General features: G+C 55.1%; 3 protein-coding genes across 14 annotated transcripts in view; 2 read left to right on the top strand and 1 right to left on the bottom strand.

The window, feature by feature from the left end:
- IP6K1 (inositol hexakisphosphate kinase 1) overlaps positions 1 to 9384 on the top strand; it is a 73630-nt gene extending 64246 nt beyond the window's left edge. For all 5 annotated transcript variants that reach the window (XM_002713200.5, XM_008260654.4, XM_051852438.2 and 2 more), the window contains exons 4-6: positions 2621 to 2802; positions 5549 to 5724; positions 6187 to 9384. In XM_002713200.5, the coding sequence (XP_002713246.1) occupies positions 2621 to 2802; positions 5549 to 5724; positions 6187 to 6696 (868 nt within the window). In that variant the 3' untranslated portion in view covers positions 6697 to 9384. The remainder of the gene's footprint in view (positions 1 to 2620; positions 2803 to 5548; positions 5725 to 6186) is intronic.
- Positions 9385 to 9710: 326 nt separating this feature from the next.
- On the top strand, positions 9711 to 13790 carry GMPPB (GDP-mannose pyrophosphorylase B). 3 transcript variants are annotated; one of them, XM_017343818.3, is made up of 10 exons: positions 9711 to 9869; positions 9962 to 10095; positions 10226 to 10306; positions 10396 to 10444; positions 10576 to 10718; positions 10889 to 11047; positions 11132 to 11210; positions 11283 to 11410; positions 11985 to 12167; positions 12228 to 13790. In XM_017343818.3, exons 2-10 carry the CDS (start codon positions 9967 to 9969, stop codon positions 12687 to 12689), a joined length of 1413 nt encoding a protein of 470 aa, XP_017199307.1. In that variant the 5' UTR covers positions 9711 to 9869; positions 9962 to 9966; the 3' UTR covers positions 12690 to 13790. The 3 variants fall into 3 exon arrangements, with proteins under 3 accessions (XP_017199307.1, XP_002713245.1, XP_017199308.1); XM_002713199.5 differs by having other exon boundaries at positions 12247 to 12578; XM_017343819.3 differs by lacking the exons at positions 10576 to 10718; positions 10889 to 11047; positions 11132 to 11210.
- The window catches only part of RNF123 (ring finger protein 123), a 34187-nt gene continuing 32939 nt past the window's right edge, over positions 12548 to 13795 (bottom strand). For all 6 annotated transcript variants that reach the window (XM_051852430.2, XM_051852429.2, XM_051852432.2 and 3 more), the window contains 4 exons: positions 13395 to 13537; positions 13167 to 13261; positions 13004 to 13089; positions 12548 to 12920 (listed from right to left, as the gene is read on the bottom strand). In XM_051852430.2, coding sequence (XP_051708390.1) covers positions 12758 to 12920; positions 13004 to 13089; positions 13167 to 13261; positions 13395 to 13537 — 487 coding nt within the window. In that variant the 3' untranslated portion in view covers positions 12548 to 12757. The remainder of the gene's footprint in view (positions 12921 to 13003; positions 13090 to 13166; positions 13262 to 13394; positions 13538 to 13795) is intronic.

The following is a 13795-nucleotide window of genomic DNA, read 5'->3' on the forward strand; positions in this document are numbered from 1 at the left end:
ATCAGGTGTCGTGTCTAGTGTCACAAGGAACCTATCCAGAAAGAGGACTTACTTAGGTTTACTTGACACATCAGTCAATCTTGCTGTTTCCTATAGGGGGTCACAGAAAAGGTATCCCAGTCTCTGCAGTGCCCCACCAGAAGGAAATGAGGGTTTTGTTATGCTGAGAAGCACAAGTGCACTCCTGTACAGCCAGTGTTTCACTGCTCGCCCAAGTACCTGACCCTTTGGGGAGGGTCACCGTTTCTGGCACATACAGTAGCTTGAAACTAGGATTCGTTCCACAGTGGGAGGAAAGGCCAGCAGTTCTGGAGTGGAGAGAGGCAACTGAACTGGCTGTAGGGTTCTGCCTCTGCTGTGAGCTTTAGACCTGCTGGAAGATTCCAGGGCACATGACTTCACCATGGTGTGATTTTTTTGGCCTATCAGTGTAGAAAAACAGTACTGATGGTTCAGGCAACTGTCTATGTTTGTGTCTAATAAAATTGTGGCAGAGTTCCATTATTTTCTTTGGAGTTAATGTCTCCCCAGAATTCCTTTGTGCTATAATTTTTTTTTTCCTTTTTAGAAATAAAATTTTCAAGTGAAGGTATTTGGTGCAGTGATTAAAATACCCTGCCTGGGATACCTGCATCCCATTTTGGAGTGGCTGGGTTCAAGTCTTGGTTACACGTCCAGTTCTAGCTTCCTGCTAATACGTGCACCCTGGAAAGCATCAGGAGATGGCTCAGGTGGATCCCTGCCCCTCACATGGGAGACCTGGATTGAATTCCAGGCTCCTGGCTTCAGCCTGGCCTGGCCCTTGCTATTGTGGGCATTTGGAGAGTGAACTAGTGGATGGAATATCTCTTTCTCCCTGTCTCTATCGCTGCCCTTCAAGTTAAACGAAAATAAATAAAAATAAAGAAGAGATAAAATTCCTTGACTTGAATAACTTTGTGTCTTCAGTGGGCAAGAACCTTATCCTAGTCTGCCCAGGGTATATGATGTCTTGTATTTTTTTTTTTCTGCCGTCCTCCTCTCAGGCCTGATGCAAAGACACTCAGAAGAATGATGTCATACTCTTTCTCTGAATCTTATTAAAGGAAACTTCCAGATGTTATGGACAAGTATAGAACGGTTACTCATGTCCATGTTCCACCTTGCTTTTTTTAGTGTGAAACTGCATTTATATCACATAATTAAAATTTTATTGCTATAAAATATACAAAACAAAATGACCACTTTATTGATTTTTAAGTGCACGGCTTGGTGGCATTGAGGGCGTTCACGCTGCTGAGCATCTGCCTCCCCCTCCTCAGAGCAGTTTGGGAATAAACTGTTCTGTTTTTTAGTTCTATGAACTTAACAGTTACTTCATATGAGAAGAATCATAGAATATCTGTTCTATTGTGTCTGGCTTAAGTTCATCTACACTGTAGCGTATATCTGAATAGTATTTCATTGTATGTGTATACCACATTCTGTTTGTCCCTTTACTGATGGATACTTGGGTTGTTTCCATCTTTTGTTTATTGTGAGTAATGCTGCTGTGAACATTGGCATACAAGGATAGTTTTGAATCCTTGTTTTTAATTCTTCTAGGTAAATTGCTTGGTCATATAATTCTATGTTTAACTTTTAAAAACATTATTTTTGGGCCAGTGCCGCAGCTCACTAGGCTAATCCTCCACCTGCGGCACCGGCACCCCGGATTCTAGTCCCAGTTGGGGTGCTGGATTCTGTCCCAGTTGCCCCTCTTCCAGTCCAGCTCTCTGCTGTGGCCCGGGAGTGCAGTGGAGGATGGCCCAGGTGCTTGGGCCCTGCACCCGCATGGGAGACCAGGAGGAAGCACCTGGCTCCTAGCTTCGGATCAGCGCGGTGCACCAGCCGCAGTGCGCCAGCCACAGTGGCCATTGAGGGGTGAACCAATGGAAAAGGAAGACCTTTCTCTCTGTCTCTCACTGTCCACTCTGCCTGTCAAAAAAAATTTTTTATTAGACAACTCTTGTTTGCTGATTCACTTCTCAGATGCCTGCAGTGGCTGGGCTGAGCTGGGAGCTGGCAGCACAATCTGGGTCTCCCATGTGGGTATCGGGAGCCCAGTTCCTTGAGCCCTCATCACTGCCTTTCAGGGTGTGCATTGGTGGGAAGCTGGAGTCAGGAGGCAGGAGCAGGAATTGAATCCAGGCACTCTCATGCAGGACACAGGCATCTTAGCCCCTAGGCTACACACCTGCTTTCTGGTTAACTTTTTCAGGAACAGCCAAACTATTTTTACAGTGGCTGTACCACTTTACGGTCCCATTAGCAGTGTAAAAGGGTTCCTGTTTCTTCATATTCTGGACAACACTTACCCCAGTTTTTTTCTTTTGATGATAGCTATCTTCAAGGATGTAAAGTGGTAGATCATCACAGAATTTAACACAAAAAATTATTTTTCAGACAGTTTTCATAGACATAAGGGAAAAACCCTGTGTCATTCAGTGACCTTCGTTGTGTCCGGAGCCCTTGTACCACCTGTCAGCAGGGTTAGCGGGTGGCAGATTGGGCCTGGCCCAAGTCTCCCCTACTCTTTGCACTGAGACCCAGAGGATGACTTACGAGAATTCCTTGGCAATGTGTGTATTCTTCTTCTTAGCTCCCAGGAGGCAAAGAGTCCAAAGGTGGAGCTACACTGCCACTCCGACGTCCCTTTCCAGATGCTGGACGGCAACAGCGGCCTGAGCTCTGAGAAGATCAGTCACAACCCATGGAGCCTGCGCTGTCACAAGCAGCAGCTGAGCCGCATGCGCTCCGAGTCCAAGGACCGAAAGCTCTACAGTATCCTTGCGGCCCGTGGCTGAGGTCCCTCATTTCCAGGGACACCTCTCTGACCTCATCTCCCTGTTCATAGGCTCTTGCTTTCCTTTCGTTAACATGTTGTTTTTTCCGCATGCTTTTCAGGTAGAAGCTGACTGAAGGTTCCTAAGACGTGGCAACCTAGCACAGTTCTGTCTCTGTAATGATAGAAATGCTCTGTACCTGTGCTTTTCAGTGTGGTAGTCACTGTAGTCACTGGCCGCGTTGCATAGCTGACATGTGTTTATTGTGACTCAGGCACATTTACGTTGTAATTAAAATTTACATTTAATTACGTTTAAGTCACATGTGGCTCGTGGCTATCATGTTGATAAGTGTATGTCTGGAATCAGATTTTTGTCTGGAATCAGATTTTAAAAAATGATAAATACTATGCCTGTGAAACATAAAATAATGAGGTTTTGTTTTCAAATGAATTTTTAAAATTTAAAAATTTTGAGAGGCAGAAGAGACATACAGAGAGCTCTCATCTGCTGGTTTACTCCCCAGGTGCCGTGAACTCAATCCAGATCCCCTGTGTGAGTGGCAGGAACCCAATTAATGAAGCCATCACTGCTGTCTGCTAGGGTCTGATTTAGCAGGAAGCTAGGGTCAGGAGCTGGAGTAACATGTTGAACCCAGTCAGCTTGGCATTCCTAATTGCCAAGCCAAACACCTGCCCCATAAAGTTGATTGTTCTTTTTATCTAATTGAACGGCAGACTTACGGAGAAAGAGAGAGAGAGATCGAGATCTTCCATCTGGTTCACTCCCGAATTGATGGCAACAGCCAGCACCTGGCCAGGCTGAAGCCAGAGCCAGGAACTCCATCTGGGTCTGCTACATGGCTGCAGGAGCCCAAGTACTTAGGTCACCATCTGCTGCTTTCCCAGATGCACTATCAGGGAGCTGGATTGGAAGTAGAGCTGCCCAGGACATGAATTAGTGCTCCCATGGGGTGCTGGCATCACAGGTGGTATCTTAACCCACCGTGCCTTGATGCTGGCCCCTAATTTCAAGATGCTAAAAAGTATGGTAAGTCTTACATGTACTATACTGAAGCAGTAGACATCTAACAACAAATCCCGCCCGAGAAGCTGAGGGAAAGCACATGGAGTACTTCACATGTAGATAATGCGGTTAATTTTCACAGCCATCTGTAGAGGGAGGTTGTAACATTGATTCCCATTTTACAGATGAAGAAGTGGAAGCATGGGGTGAAATGTGCCTGAGCTAATGAGTGATGAAGCCAAGATGAAGAGCCTTTGCTCTCAGGTGCTGTTGGGAGGTTCCTGCAGCCTCCTCAGCTTTCATCATCATTGGTTTACAGGTTACAGCAGGTGATGACGTTGATTACAGGCCAAATTTATCGGTTTTCTGTTAAGTTTCTTTCCATAGAATTGGGAGGTATTAAATGTTCATTATCAGAGTGGTGCCGAATGTCTGTCCTCAAAAATGTGATTACCTTCCAGCATCCAGATGTGGCTTTGCAGCCTTGGCAAGCATGCAGCAACTCCCTACCTTTTATACAAAAGCTCAAAGAAAGAATGTTGCAAGTAGTATATTTGGATGAAGATAAGAATGTAAATGCCAGGATATTAGGGCTATAGAGCTACTTTGAGCAGTAGATCCTAATGTATTAAGTTTGAGTGTATATTCTACTGGCTTGAAATTGAGTGAGATCCAGCGTTTTCTGAACTTTGCCATTTGAGCATGTTAGAAACTGTTTTCCTCATTTTTGTAGTGATGCTGTGAAGATAGCTTGCTTAGATCTTAGGCTTGGGTGAGGTGCTGGTTTACTGGTGATAAGGATGTGTCCAAATCTGTCCCTGGCTGCTTGACTGTGTATTGCCTGCAAGATAGATCTGAAGGATAAAACATGAGTGGGCATGGTGTAAGCACACAGTGGGAAATTATTTAGCCCTGGAAAGGAGGGTCTTCTGGTACATGCTCATAGCATGGTGAACCTTGAAGACACCATGCTGGATGAAATAAGCCAGATGCAAAAATGGCTGCTGGGAGAGCCGGCGCCACGGCTTACTGGACTAATCCTCCACCTGTGGCACCAGCACCCCAGGTTCTAGTCCCGGTTGGGGTGCCAGATTCTGTCCCAGTTGCTCCTCTTCCAGTCCAGCTCTCTGCTGTGGCCTGGGAGTGCAGTGGAGGATGCCCAAGTGCTTGGGCCCTGCACCCCATGGGAGACCAGAAGAAAGCTTCTGGCTCCTGGCTTTGGATCAGTGCAGCGCTGTGGCGGCCATTTGGGGGGTGAACCAACAGAAAAGGAAGACCTTTCTCTCTCACTGTCCACTCTGTCCCCCCCCCCCCAAAAAAATGGCTGGTAGGATTCCACTGACGTGGTACCCAGAGCAGACACATTCACAGAGGCAGAAGGGAGAACAGAGGTTCCCAGGGACTGCAGGCAAGATTGGGGAGCTAGTGTTTCATGGGCATAGAGTTGCAATTGAGGAAGATGAAAAAGTTAGAGATGGATGGTGGTGATGGTTGTGCGTTGTGAACTGTGTGTTTTAAAAAGGTGAGATTTATGGTGTGTATATGTTACCACAAAACATTTTTATGAAGAAGCCAGAGCACATAGCCCACACGAGAGGCGGTGAGTTGAAGACTGATCACATCAGTGGAGAGCGCCCTCTCCCATGAGAGACGCGCACTTGTGCTCTGCTGGCTGGGCAAGGCCAGTGTTCTTGTTGTGCTCCTTGACCATGGCTCAGAGTTCCTCCTGCTTGAAAACGTGGTGCACCACTTCAAGTACCCCTGTGTGCTGGACCTGAAAATGGGCACCCGGCAGCATGGTGACGACGCGTCGGCCGAGAAGGCAGCCCGGCAGATGAGGAAGTGTGAGCAGAGCACGTCCGCTTCGCTGGGTGTCAGGGTCTGTGGCATGCAGGTGAGTCAGCCCTGGAGGGAGCCTGGGTGCTGCTGCCTGCCACCAGTATCCTCCTGCTCCGTTTTTTGGTCCAGAGTTCCTCTGAGAAGAGTCGCGGGGGTGTCCTTAGGCGTGTCTTGCCTGAGCCCTCTGTCCTTACCTGTTGACCTTGATCTGGACTCCAGGTACAGAGCCACTCTGAGAGCCTCCTGCCTCAACTTTGGGGCAAGAGAAATTCTTGTCTGTCAACAAGATGTTCTGAATTAGAGACTATCTGAGCCCCATAGCAGCTGGAAGGAGGGCTCCCAAGGTGACGGCAGGAAACTCAGCATCTGGTATTGGCTGTCTTGGCGCTTGATGGGAAAACCTGAGAAGGTGGCTCTCCAGCTGGGGTAGGTGGTGAGCGGAGAAGCTCAGGGCCATCAGAGTGCCTTCCAGAGCATGCTTCCTGGTAACTCACCTGTGTGTCTTCTGGGGTTTCAGGTATACCAGCTGGACACAGGGCATTACCTCTGCAGGAACAAGTACTATGGCCGAGGGCTCTCCATCGAAGGCTTCCGCAATGCCCTCTATCAGTACCTGCACAACGGCCTGGACCTGCGACGCGACCTCTTTGAGCCTATCCTGAGCAAACTGCGGGGCCTCAAGGCTGTGCTAGAGCGGCAGGCCTCCTACCGCTTCTACTCCAGTTCCCTGCTTGTCATCTACGATGGCAAGGAGTGCCGCTCTGAGATGCGTCTCAAGCACCTGGACATGGGGCTCCCTGAGGTGGCTTCACCCAGTGGCCCCAGCACCAGCCCCAGCAGCACCAGCCCTGAGGCAGGCCCTTCCTCTCCACCCAAGGTGGATGTCCGTATGATTGACTTCGCACACAGCACATTCAAGGGCTTCCGGGATGACCCCACCGTGCACGATGGGCCGGACAGAGGCTATGTGTTTGGCCTGGAGAACCTCATCAGCATCATGGAGCAGATGCGAGACGAGAACCAGTAGGCCTGGTTCTGGGCCCCCAGAACCCTTTCCTCTTCACCCGCAGGCAGGGACCATTGCTCTGAACTCGCCAGGAGGACACACAGACTTGCTTTTAAAGGGTTATATTTCTCTTTGGTGTAAACTAAAAGAAATGTTTTTAGCTGTAGCCTGGAATCCATATATATAAAATGAAGGAGGGCACAACATACGTCCTCTCAGCCAGGCTCCTTAGCTCTGTGGCTCTGACTGCTGTGTCCAGGCTGATACAGGAAGGCAAAGATGCCCCCGGTGGGCGTGGCAACAGGTACAGGGTGCCCTGGGACATTGGTTTCTCTTGCCTGGATCTCTGGCTACAGAGCCCTGCTGATTGTAGGGTGAAGCCCTGGGCTGGCGCAGGGCCCCTTCATGCCCACTCATCCTTTGTTCCTCTGAATTAGAGAGGATTGGCCATCCACCTTTTGGGGGCTTTCCAGTCTCCTCCTGCTGCAGGTGTCAGCCAGCTCTGTAACAGGTGCCTCAGGGCACAGCAGAGCTGACTGCCCACTGCATCCTTCTCAGTTCGGCCTCTGGTGTGGGGCGAGATTCGTGAAGCTGAGCTGAAGCCAACTCACGGCAGTGCGCAGGCCCTGGGTTCCTCAGGCACCCATTGGCAGGCCAACCTGCTCCTCCTCTGCCCGCAACCCCGGCCAGCCTGTCTCACCGAGATCCCTTGCCTAAGGAGGCCACTGCTTTCTGCCCCACTGAAGGGGACACAGCTCTGTGGGCTGGCCTCAGGGTCTCTGGTGACTCTGGCCCTGACAGTATTTGCAGCTTCCTGCTTTGGGTTGGAGGCCACTGCCTCTAGTTAGGGTAGCTGTGCTGCCTCTGGTGGGCCACTCCTGCCAGGGCACAAGGGCTGTGGTCCACTCAGGGTCTCACTTTCCCCCAGGCCACGCTCAAGACAGCAGCCTGTTGGGAGGCAGCCCAGCTCCTGGGCCTAGAGGAAGAACCTTAAGCTTGTCTATTCATAGGGACATTGGGCCCTGGGTGCAGGTGCCCAGATTCTGCTAACGAGAATGTCTGTGTTTGATCCTGGGCTCCCTCAGTTTGTCCATTTGTTCACCCACCCGCCCCTGTCTCCGGGAGGCTCCCCCTGGGGAGGAGCGTCGGTTTTCAGCGTGTACTGATTTCCTTCATGCTCTCCTCAGTGCAAGATTCCCTGGCCGTTTCTGAGGTTAGCTTTTACGCCGGTGCCCTTCCTCAGCAGGTGCTGCGTGTCAGAGACCTGGTAACAGGACGGGTTGTAGACGGCACTTCCCCGCTGGCTGAGCGCCTCCCCAGGGGCCTGGAGCGTGGCGGCCTTAGCACTCACTGGGGCAGTGAAGGCTCAAGAAGCCAGCCTTCTTTCCCATCCTTGTCGTCTCCCTGCTGCCTCTGACACGGGTGGCCAGGTGACATAGCACTCAGCCATTGCCAAGGTTAGCACCCTCTCCAAACCTGGGGCCACCATCGTCCCCTGGGGCTTTGTCCCTGTCTTGGTGTTGAAGGTAAACCTGCTGGCCTGTGTTAGTGAAAGATGATGTGGTCCTTGGCAGTGCAGCTTCTTGAGAGGGCTCCTTGAAGGATCCCATCCCCCCGCTCTCTGACCCTGGTGCCCATGGGGCAGGTTCCCATTGCTTGGGCCTGGGAGGGGCAGTTTGCCTGTTTCTGGTTTGTAATGACCATCTTCTCTCTTGTACCATTCTGTGGCTTCCTTAGTGTAGACAGTCGTTCCCTAGCAGGGTAGGGGATAGGACAGAGGGTCTGGGGCCACTCTGGACTGCCCAGTTTGTAGATTGGGGAGCAGATTCTGCCCTGTTCTGCTGCTGCTCACAGCGAGGGAGGCTGTCCCCACTTACACTCAGTGTTTTCCTGGCACTAAAGAGGAAGGGCCTGCAATCTCCTGCTGCTTCCCAGGGCAGGGACCTCTTCAGCACTTTGACACCTGCAGACAGCCAGCCCTGTTAGGGGTGAGGTGTGTGCGTGCACATACATTCTCTTCCTGCCAGGGCTGCTTCTCCCTGTCCCTGCTAGGCCCTGTCTCCCCAGCCCCAATTTGGGACCAAAGTGCAACGTGGGATCATGGGTTGGGGCCCTCAGGTGACCCCTCTAGTGCTTTCCTGGGACAAGCTGACACCAGCCCCCGGGATTGGATGGGATGGTGGTGCTTAAAGAGGAAGGGGACCAGTGTAGCAACTTGCCAGGGGCCCCGCCCCTACCCCTCTGGGCCTGTGCAATGGGCGTGGGGATTCCCAGCAAAAGCCAGGGGCCTGCGCTAGTTCTGTAGCTGCTGTTCACGCGCTCACACCTGGCCACGTGCACGTTCCCTAGATGCAGATTGCTTTGAACTTTAAAACTGTACCTACCATGTGGTTATGTTTGTGTCGATTTAAATTTTTAACGGGAAAAAAGCGGAGAACCCTGGGAAGGACTTAGTTCCTTTGCTTCTCCGGGGGAAGTTCGGGGAATCGCTCTCTGCGCTTTCATAGAAACTCAGCCTGTCCACGCCTCCCGAGGCCTGCGTCACATTCGACACGTGGCTCCGCCGGCTCGGCGCAGTTGCTTTTTCTCGGGACCCTGCGTGTGGGAGGGGTTGCTTGGGCGGAGCCCGCCCCTTTCTGTGCACCTAGCGCTGCCCGCCCCGCTTGTGTCTGAGATCGTGTATGTCCAAATAAAGCCGCTAGAAACAAGTGTGCCCGCGTCTTTGTGAAAACCTCGTGGCTTCCGGAAAGACCGGCCTAGCAGGCTGCCAGCCTCATCGCCGCCGCCGGCTCCATCCTCGTCCCGCTCGCCCGCGCCGAGGCTGGGGGAGTGCAGCTGCGTCGCGGCGGACGCTGGGAGGGATAGGGGAGGAGGCCGCGCCCTTGCCGCCAGTTCCGCCTTTGGATCCGCCAATGAGGAGCTGACCCGCTGGGTCCCGTGTGGGTCCCCATAGCAACCCGGCGCGCTCAGCCTCGCATTGGCTACGTCGGTTGCTGCGGCGCAGACCGGCGCTCCGACGCGGCGGCGGTGCCACGTATGCGGCAGCTGATTGGTGCGCTCCAGGACACGTCACTGGCCGCGCCGGGTCCGGCCCGAGTTCCGGGCCCGCGGCCCTCTGCTCCGCGTTTGCTCCTGGTTTGTGGCGGCCCGGCCCTGGCGTCCGGCGGAGAGTGGACCAGGTGGAACCAGAGTCGGTCAGTCTGGCTGGCAGAGGGCGCGGGGCGGGGCACGGCCGGGCGGGCCGCTCCGCCTTGGCTCCTGGGACTGAGTCTCCCGTCGCCCGCAGGCGCGATGAAGGCACTGATCTTGGTGGGCGGCTATGGGACACGGCTGCGGCCGCTGACGCTGAGCACTCCGAAGCCACTGGTGGATTTCTGCAACAAGCCCATTTTGTTGCACCAAGTGGAGGCCCTTGCCGCGGTGAGGTCCGGGGACAGGGTTGGGCCAGGCGGGACGAAAGATGGCTGGCGACGGGACCGGCGGAGGGGTTGGTGGGAGCCTGTGCCTCCCCTGCTGAGCCCTCCTGCCTGTCCGCTGTGCTGTCCAACAGGCAGGTGTGGACCACGTGATCCTAGCTGTGAGCTACATGTCGCAGGTGTTGGAGAAGGAAATGAAGGCGCAGGAGCAGAGGGTGAGGCCTTGACTCTTGCCCTTTTCTTTAGTGCCTGGCCAGCTTCCCACCTTGAGGGAGAAGTTGACCAGGTGATTTCTCCCTTCCAGTTGGGAATCCGAATCTCCATGTCCCATGAAGAGGAGCCTTTGGGGACAGGTCAGTGCAGATAGGAAGCCCCTTGGGAAAGGTTTAGAGCTTTCGGGAAAGGGAAAGACCTGGCCTGGGTGGAGTCCTGGTCCAGGTGTTCAGAGCCTTAACAAGGCGGCACCTTGGTCCTGTTTCCCTAGCTGGGCCCCTGGCCCTGGCCCGGGACCTGCTTTCCGAGACGGCAGACCCTTTCTTCGTCCTCAACAGTGACGTGATCTGTGACTTTCCCTTCCAAGCCATGGCGCAGTTCCACCGGCACCATGGCCAGGAGGGCTCCATCCTGGTAAGAGACCAGGTCTTCCTGCTCTAACATTCCCTCTCCCCGTGCCCAGCCTTGAACCACCTCCTTTCGTTACGGGTATGGAGCTGTGCAGCATGTATCTTTGAAGAGATCAGAGCATGCACGTCCAGGTTCAGGAACGCTGGACCAGGCCTGGGCCCCCCTGTATTCAGGTGACCAAGGTGGAGGAACCCTCCAAGTATGGTGTGGTGGTGTGTGAGGCTGAAACAGGCCGTATTCACCGCTTTGTGGAGAAGCCGCAGGTGTTTGTGTCCAATAAGATCAACGCAGGCATGTACGTCCTGAGCCCTGCCGTGCTGCAGCGCATCCAGGTGTGTAGGGACAGCTGCTGGGGGGCTGGGCTGGGACAGGCCCCTGGCGCCATGACCCTGCTCACGAGCTGCCCACTCCCACAGCTGCAGCCCACGTCCATTGAGAAGGAGGTCTTCCCCGTTATGGCCAAGGAGGGGCAGCTATATGCCATGGAGCTGCAGGGTGAGGCAGGGAGGCACAGGGTGGGGGTGGTCTGTGGCTGGGCTGAGCCCCCTGATGCACCCGTCCCTGCAGGCTTCTGGATGGACATCGGCCAGCCCAAAGACTTCCTCACCGGGATGTGCCTCTTCCTGCAGTCGCTGAGGCAGAAGCAGCCCGAGCGCCTGTGCTCGGGCCCTGGCATCGTGGGCAACGTGCTCGTGGTGAGCTCCCTGCCCAGCCCCTGCTGGTCAATTTGTTAAAGATTTATTTATTCATTTGAAAGGCAGAGTTAGAGGCAGACGCGGAGAGACGTCTTCCGTCTGCTGGTCCACTCCCCAAATGGCCACAACGGCCGGAGCTGAGCTGATGGAAGCCAGGAGCGTCTCCGGGTCTCCTGCGGGGGTGCAGAGGCCTAAGCCCTTGGGCCATCTTCTTTCCCAGGCTGTGGCGGAGTAGCCGGGGCGGCACTGTGGCATCGCCTCCTGCAGTGCCCACATCCCATGTGGGTGCCGATTTGAGTACCGGCTGCCCCACATCCAGTCCAGCTCCAGCCATTGTTGCCAGTTGGGGAGTGAACTGGAGGATGGAAGACAAATCTCTGCCTCTGCCTCTGCAATAAATAAATCTTAGGGGGGAAAAAAAGAAAGGAGGGGAGCAGCCGGGACTCGGACTGGCGCCCATATGGGATGCTGGCATTGCAGGCAGTGGCTTCATGGGCTAGGCCCCCAGCCCCTTATCGGTTCTCTCAGGCCTGGGTGACAGGTGGCCCACTTGCACTTTCCCCGTGGCCCTCAGGACCCAAGTGCCCGGATTGGTCAGAACTGCAGCATCGGCCCCAACGTGAGCCTGGGGCCTGGTGTGGTGGTGGAGGACGGCGTGTGCATTCGGCGCTGCACGGTGCTGCGGGACGCCCACATCCGCTCGCACTCCTGGCTCGAGTCCTGTATCGTGGGCTGGCGCTGCCGTGTGGGCCAGTGGGTAAGCCTGTGGGTGGGGCCAGGTAGGCGGAGGGGCGGGGACGCACTGTGGCTGACGCAGCCTGCTCTGTCCCCCGGAGGTGCGCATGGAGAACGTGACTGTGCTGGGCGAGGACGTGATCGTCAACGACGAGCTCTACCTCAACGGGGCCAGCGTGCTGCCGCACAAGTCCATCGGCGAGTCGGTGCCGGAGCCACGCATCATCATGTGAGGGCCCCGCAGGCCGAGCTGCCGTGCCCTCGGGCCGGGGTGAGGGCCCTGGACTTGCGGGGGAGGACTGAAGGCCACCGGAGCTTGTTGGACACCTGCCTTCTCCGCGGGCTCCCCACTGGGCACCCTGCACATGGCCCACTCCCCCGAAGAAGGGCCGCGGCCAGGGCTGTCTGGAATAATAATTTAATGCTCGCTGTGGCCCTGACTCCTAGTTCAGCTCAGGCACAGTTAGGGCCGTGGCTAGGCTCCCACCAATCAGACTGCACACAGGCTAGGAGGTTGGAGGTGGCAGGGAAGGTGGCAGGGTGAGGGGAGCTCATAAATAGGGCCCAGCCTGGGGTCTGGGTCCGAGGGTGGAGGTTCCAGAATGCTGTGGGCTAGGCAGCCGAGGAGGTGGAGGTGGTGGTGGTGGTGGTGGTGGCGGCGGCGGCGGCGGCACCACTGGCACTGGCTCCCTTCTCCCAGTCCTCTACTGACACAATGGTGGCTTTGCAGAAGAAGCAGTCCTTGTTGTTCATCAGGTGCTGATCGATGCAGGCTCTGCAACACCGGGGCGGGGGGCGGGGGTGAGCGCTGCACGGGGTCCCTGTGCCCCTACCTGCAGATGCCTGGAGGCTACTTACTTGCAGGACTTGTGGCCACAGGGCTGGAACACGGCAGAAATGGGGTGGGCGTAGCAGATGGGGCAGAGGTCCTCCTCACTGGTGGGCTGTAGGAGGGAGCGTTAGGGCGGGCTCAGCTGGGGCTGGACGCTGCTGTCTGTGGGTGTGCGGCGCTCCTACTCACCAGGGAAGCAGCTGCTGCCTGGGCGGAGGCGGAGGTCAGGTGCGCCAGCATCTGTTCCACCTGGGCCAGCTCCTCAGCACTGATGTAGTCCGCATCTGGGGGGCAGGAGGTGGGGTCAGGCCCACTACGGCCCTGGAGCCTAGTGCCTCCCTTGTCCCAGTCTGGGAGCCGGCTGTTCTTGGGGCTGAAGACCACGCCCAGTCTCTGGTCTTGCCCTAGGCCACTCACAGCTCTGCAGGGAGAAGCGCTTCCGGTCAGGGGCAGGCAGGGCAGCGCCAGGTGCTGGGGGCTCTGGTTGCCCCAGAAGGTAGCTGATGGAGCGGAGCTGGAAGCAGGGGTCAGCCAGGAGCACGGACGTGGCTCGCTCTGTCCTGGGGAGGGGCGGGTTTAAGGGCAGTGAGAAGGCTTGGGGCCAGACAGGAGTCTCAGGGAGCAGGGGGTGTGGCAATTCCGACCATCCGTTAGCACACCCTTTGGCCTTTTCATCTCCCTGCTGCTTAGCCAACCCTCCGAGGTCCCGGATTCCAGAAAGATCCTACACAGCCAGGCCACCGTAAGGTACTCAAAGCCCACAGTACATTAACCCTTCCAAGCTACTTCAAATAAACAAACACGAATAGCTTAGAGAC

This window comes from Oryctolagus cuniculus, chromosome 10, assembly GCF_964237555.1.
Source record: "Oryctolagus cuniculus chromosome 10, mOryCun1.1, whole genome shotgun sequence".
Lineage (NCBI taxonomy): Eukaryota > Metazoa > Chordata > Mammalia > Lagomorpha > Leporidae > Oryctolagus > Oryctolagus cuniculus.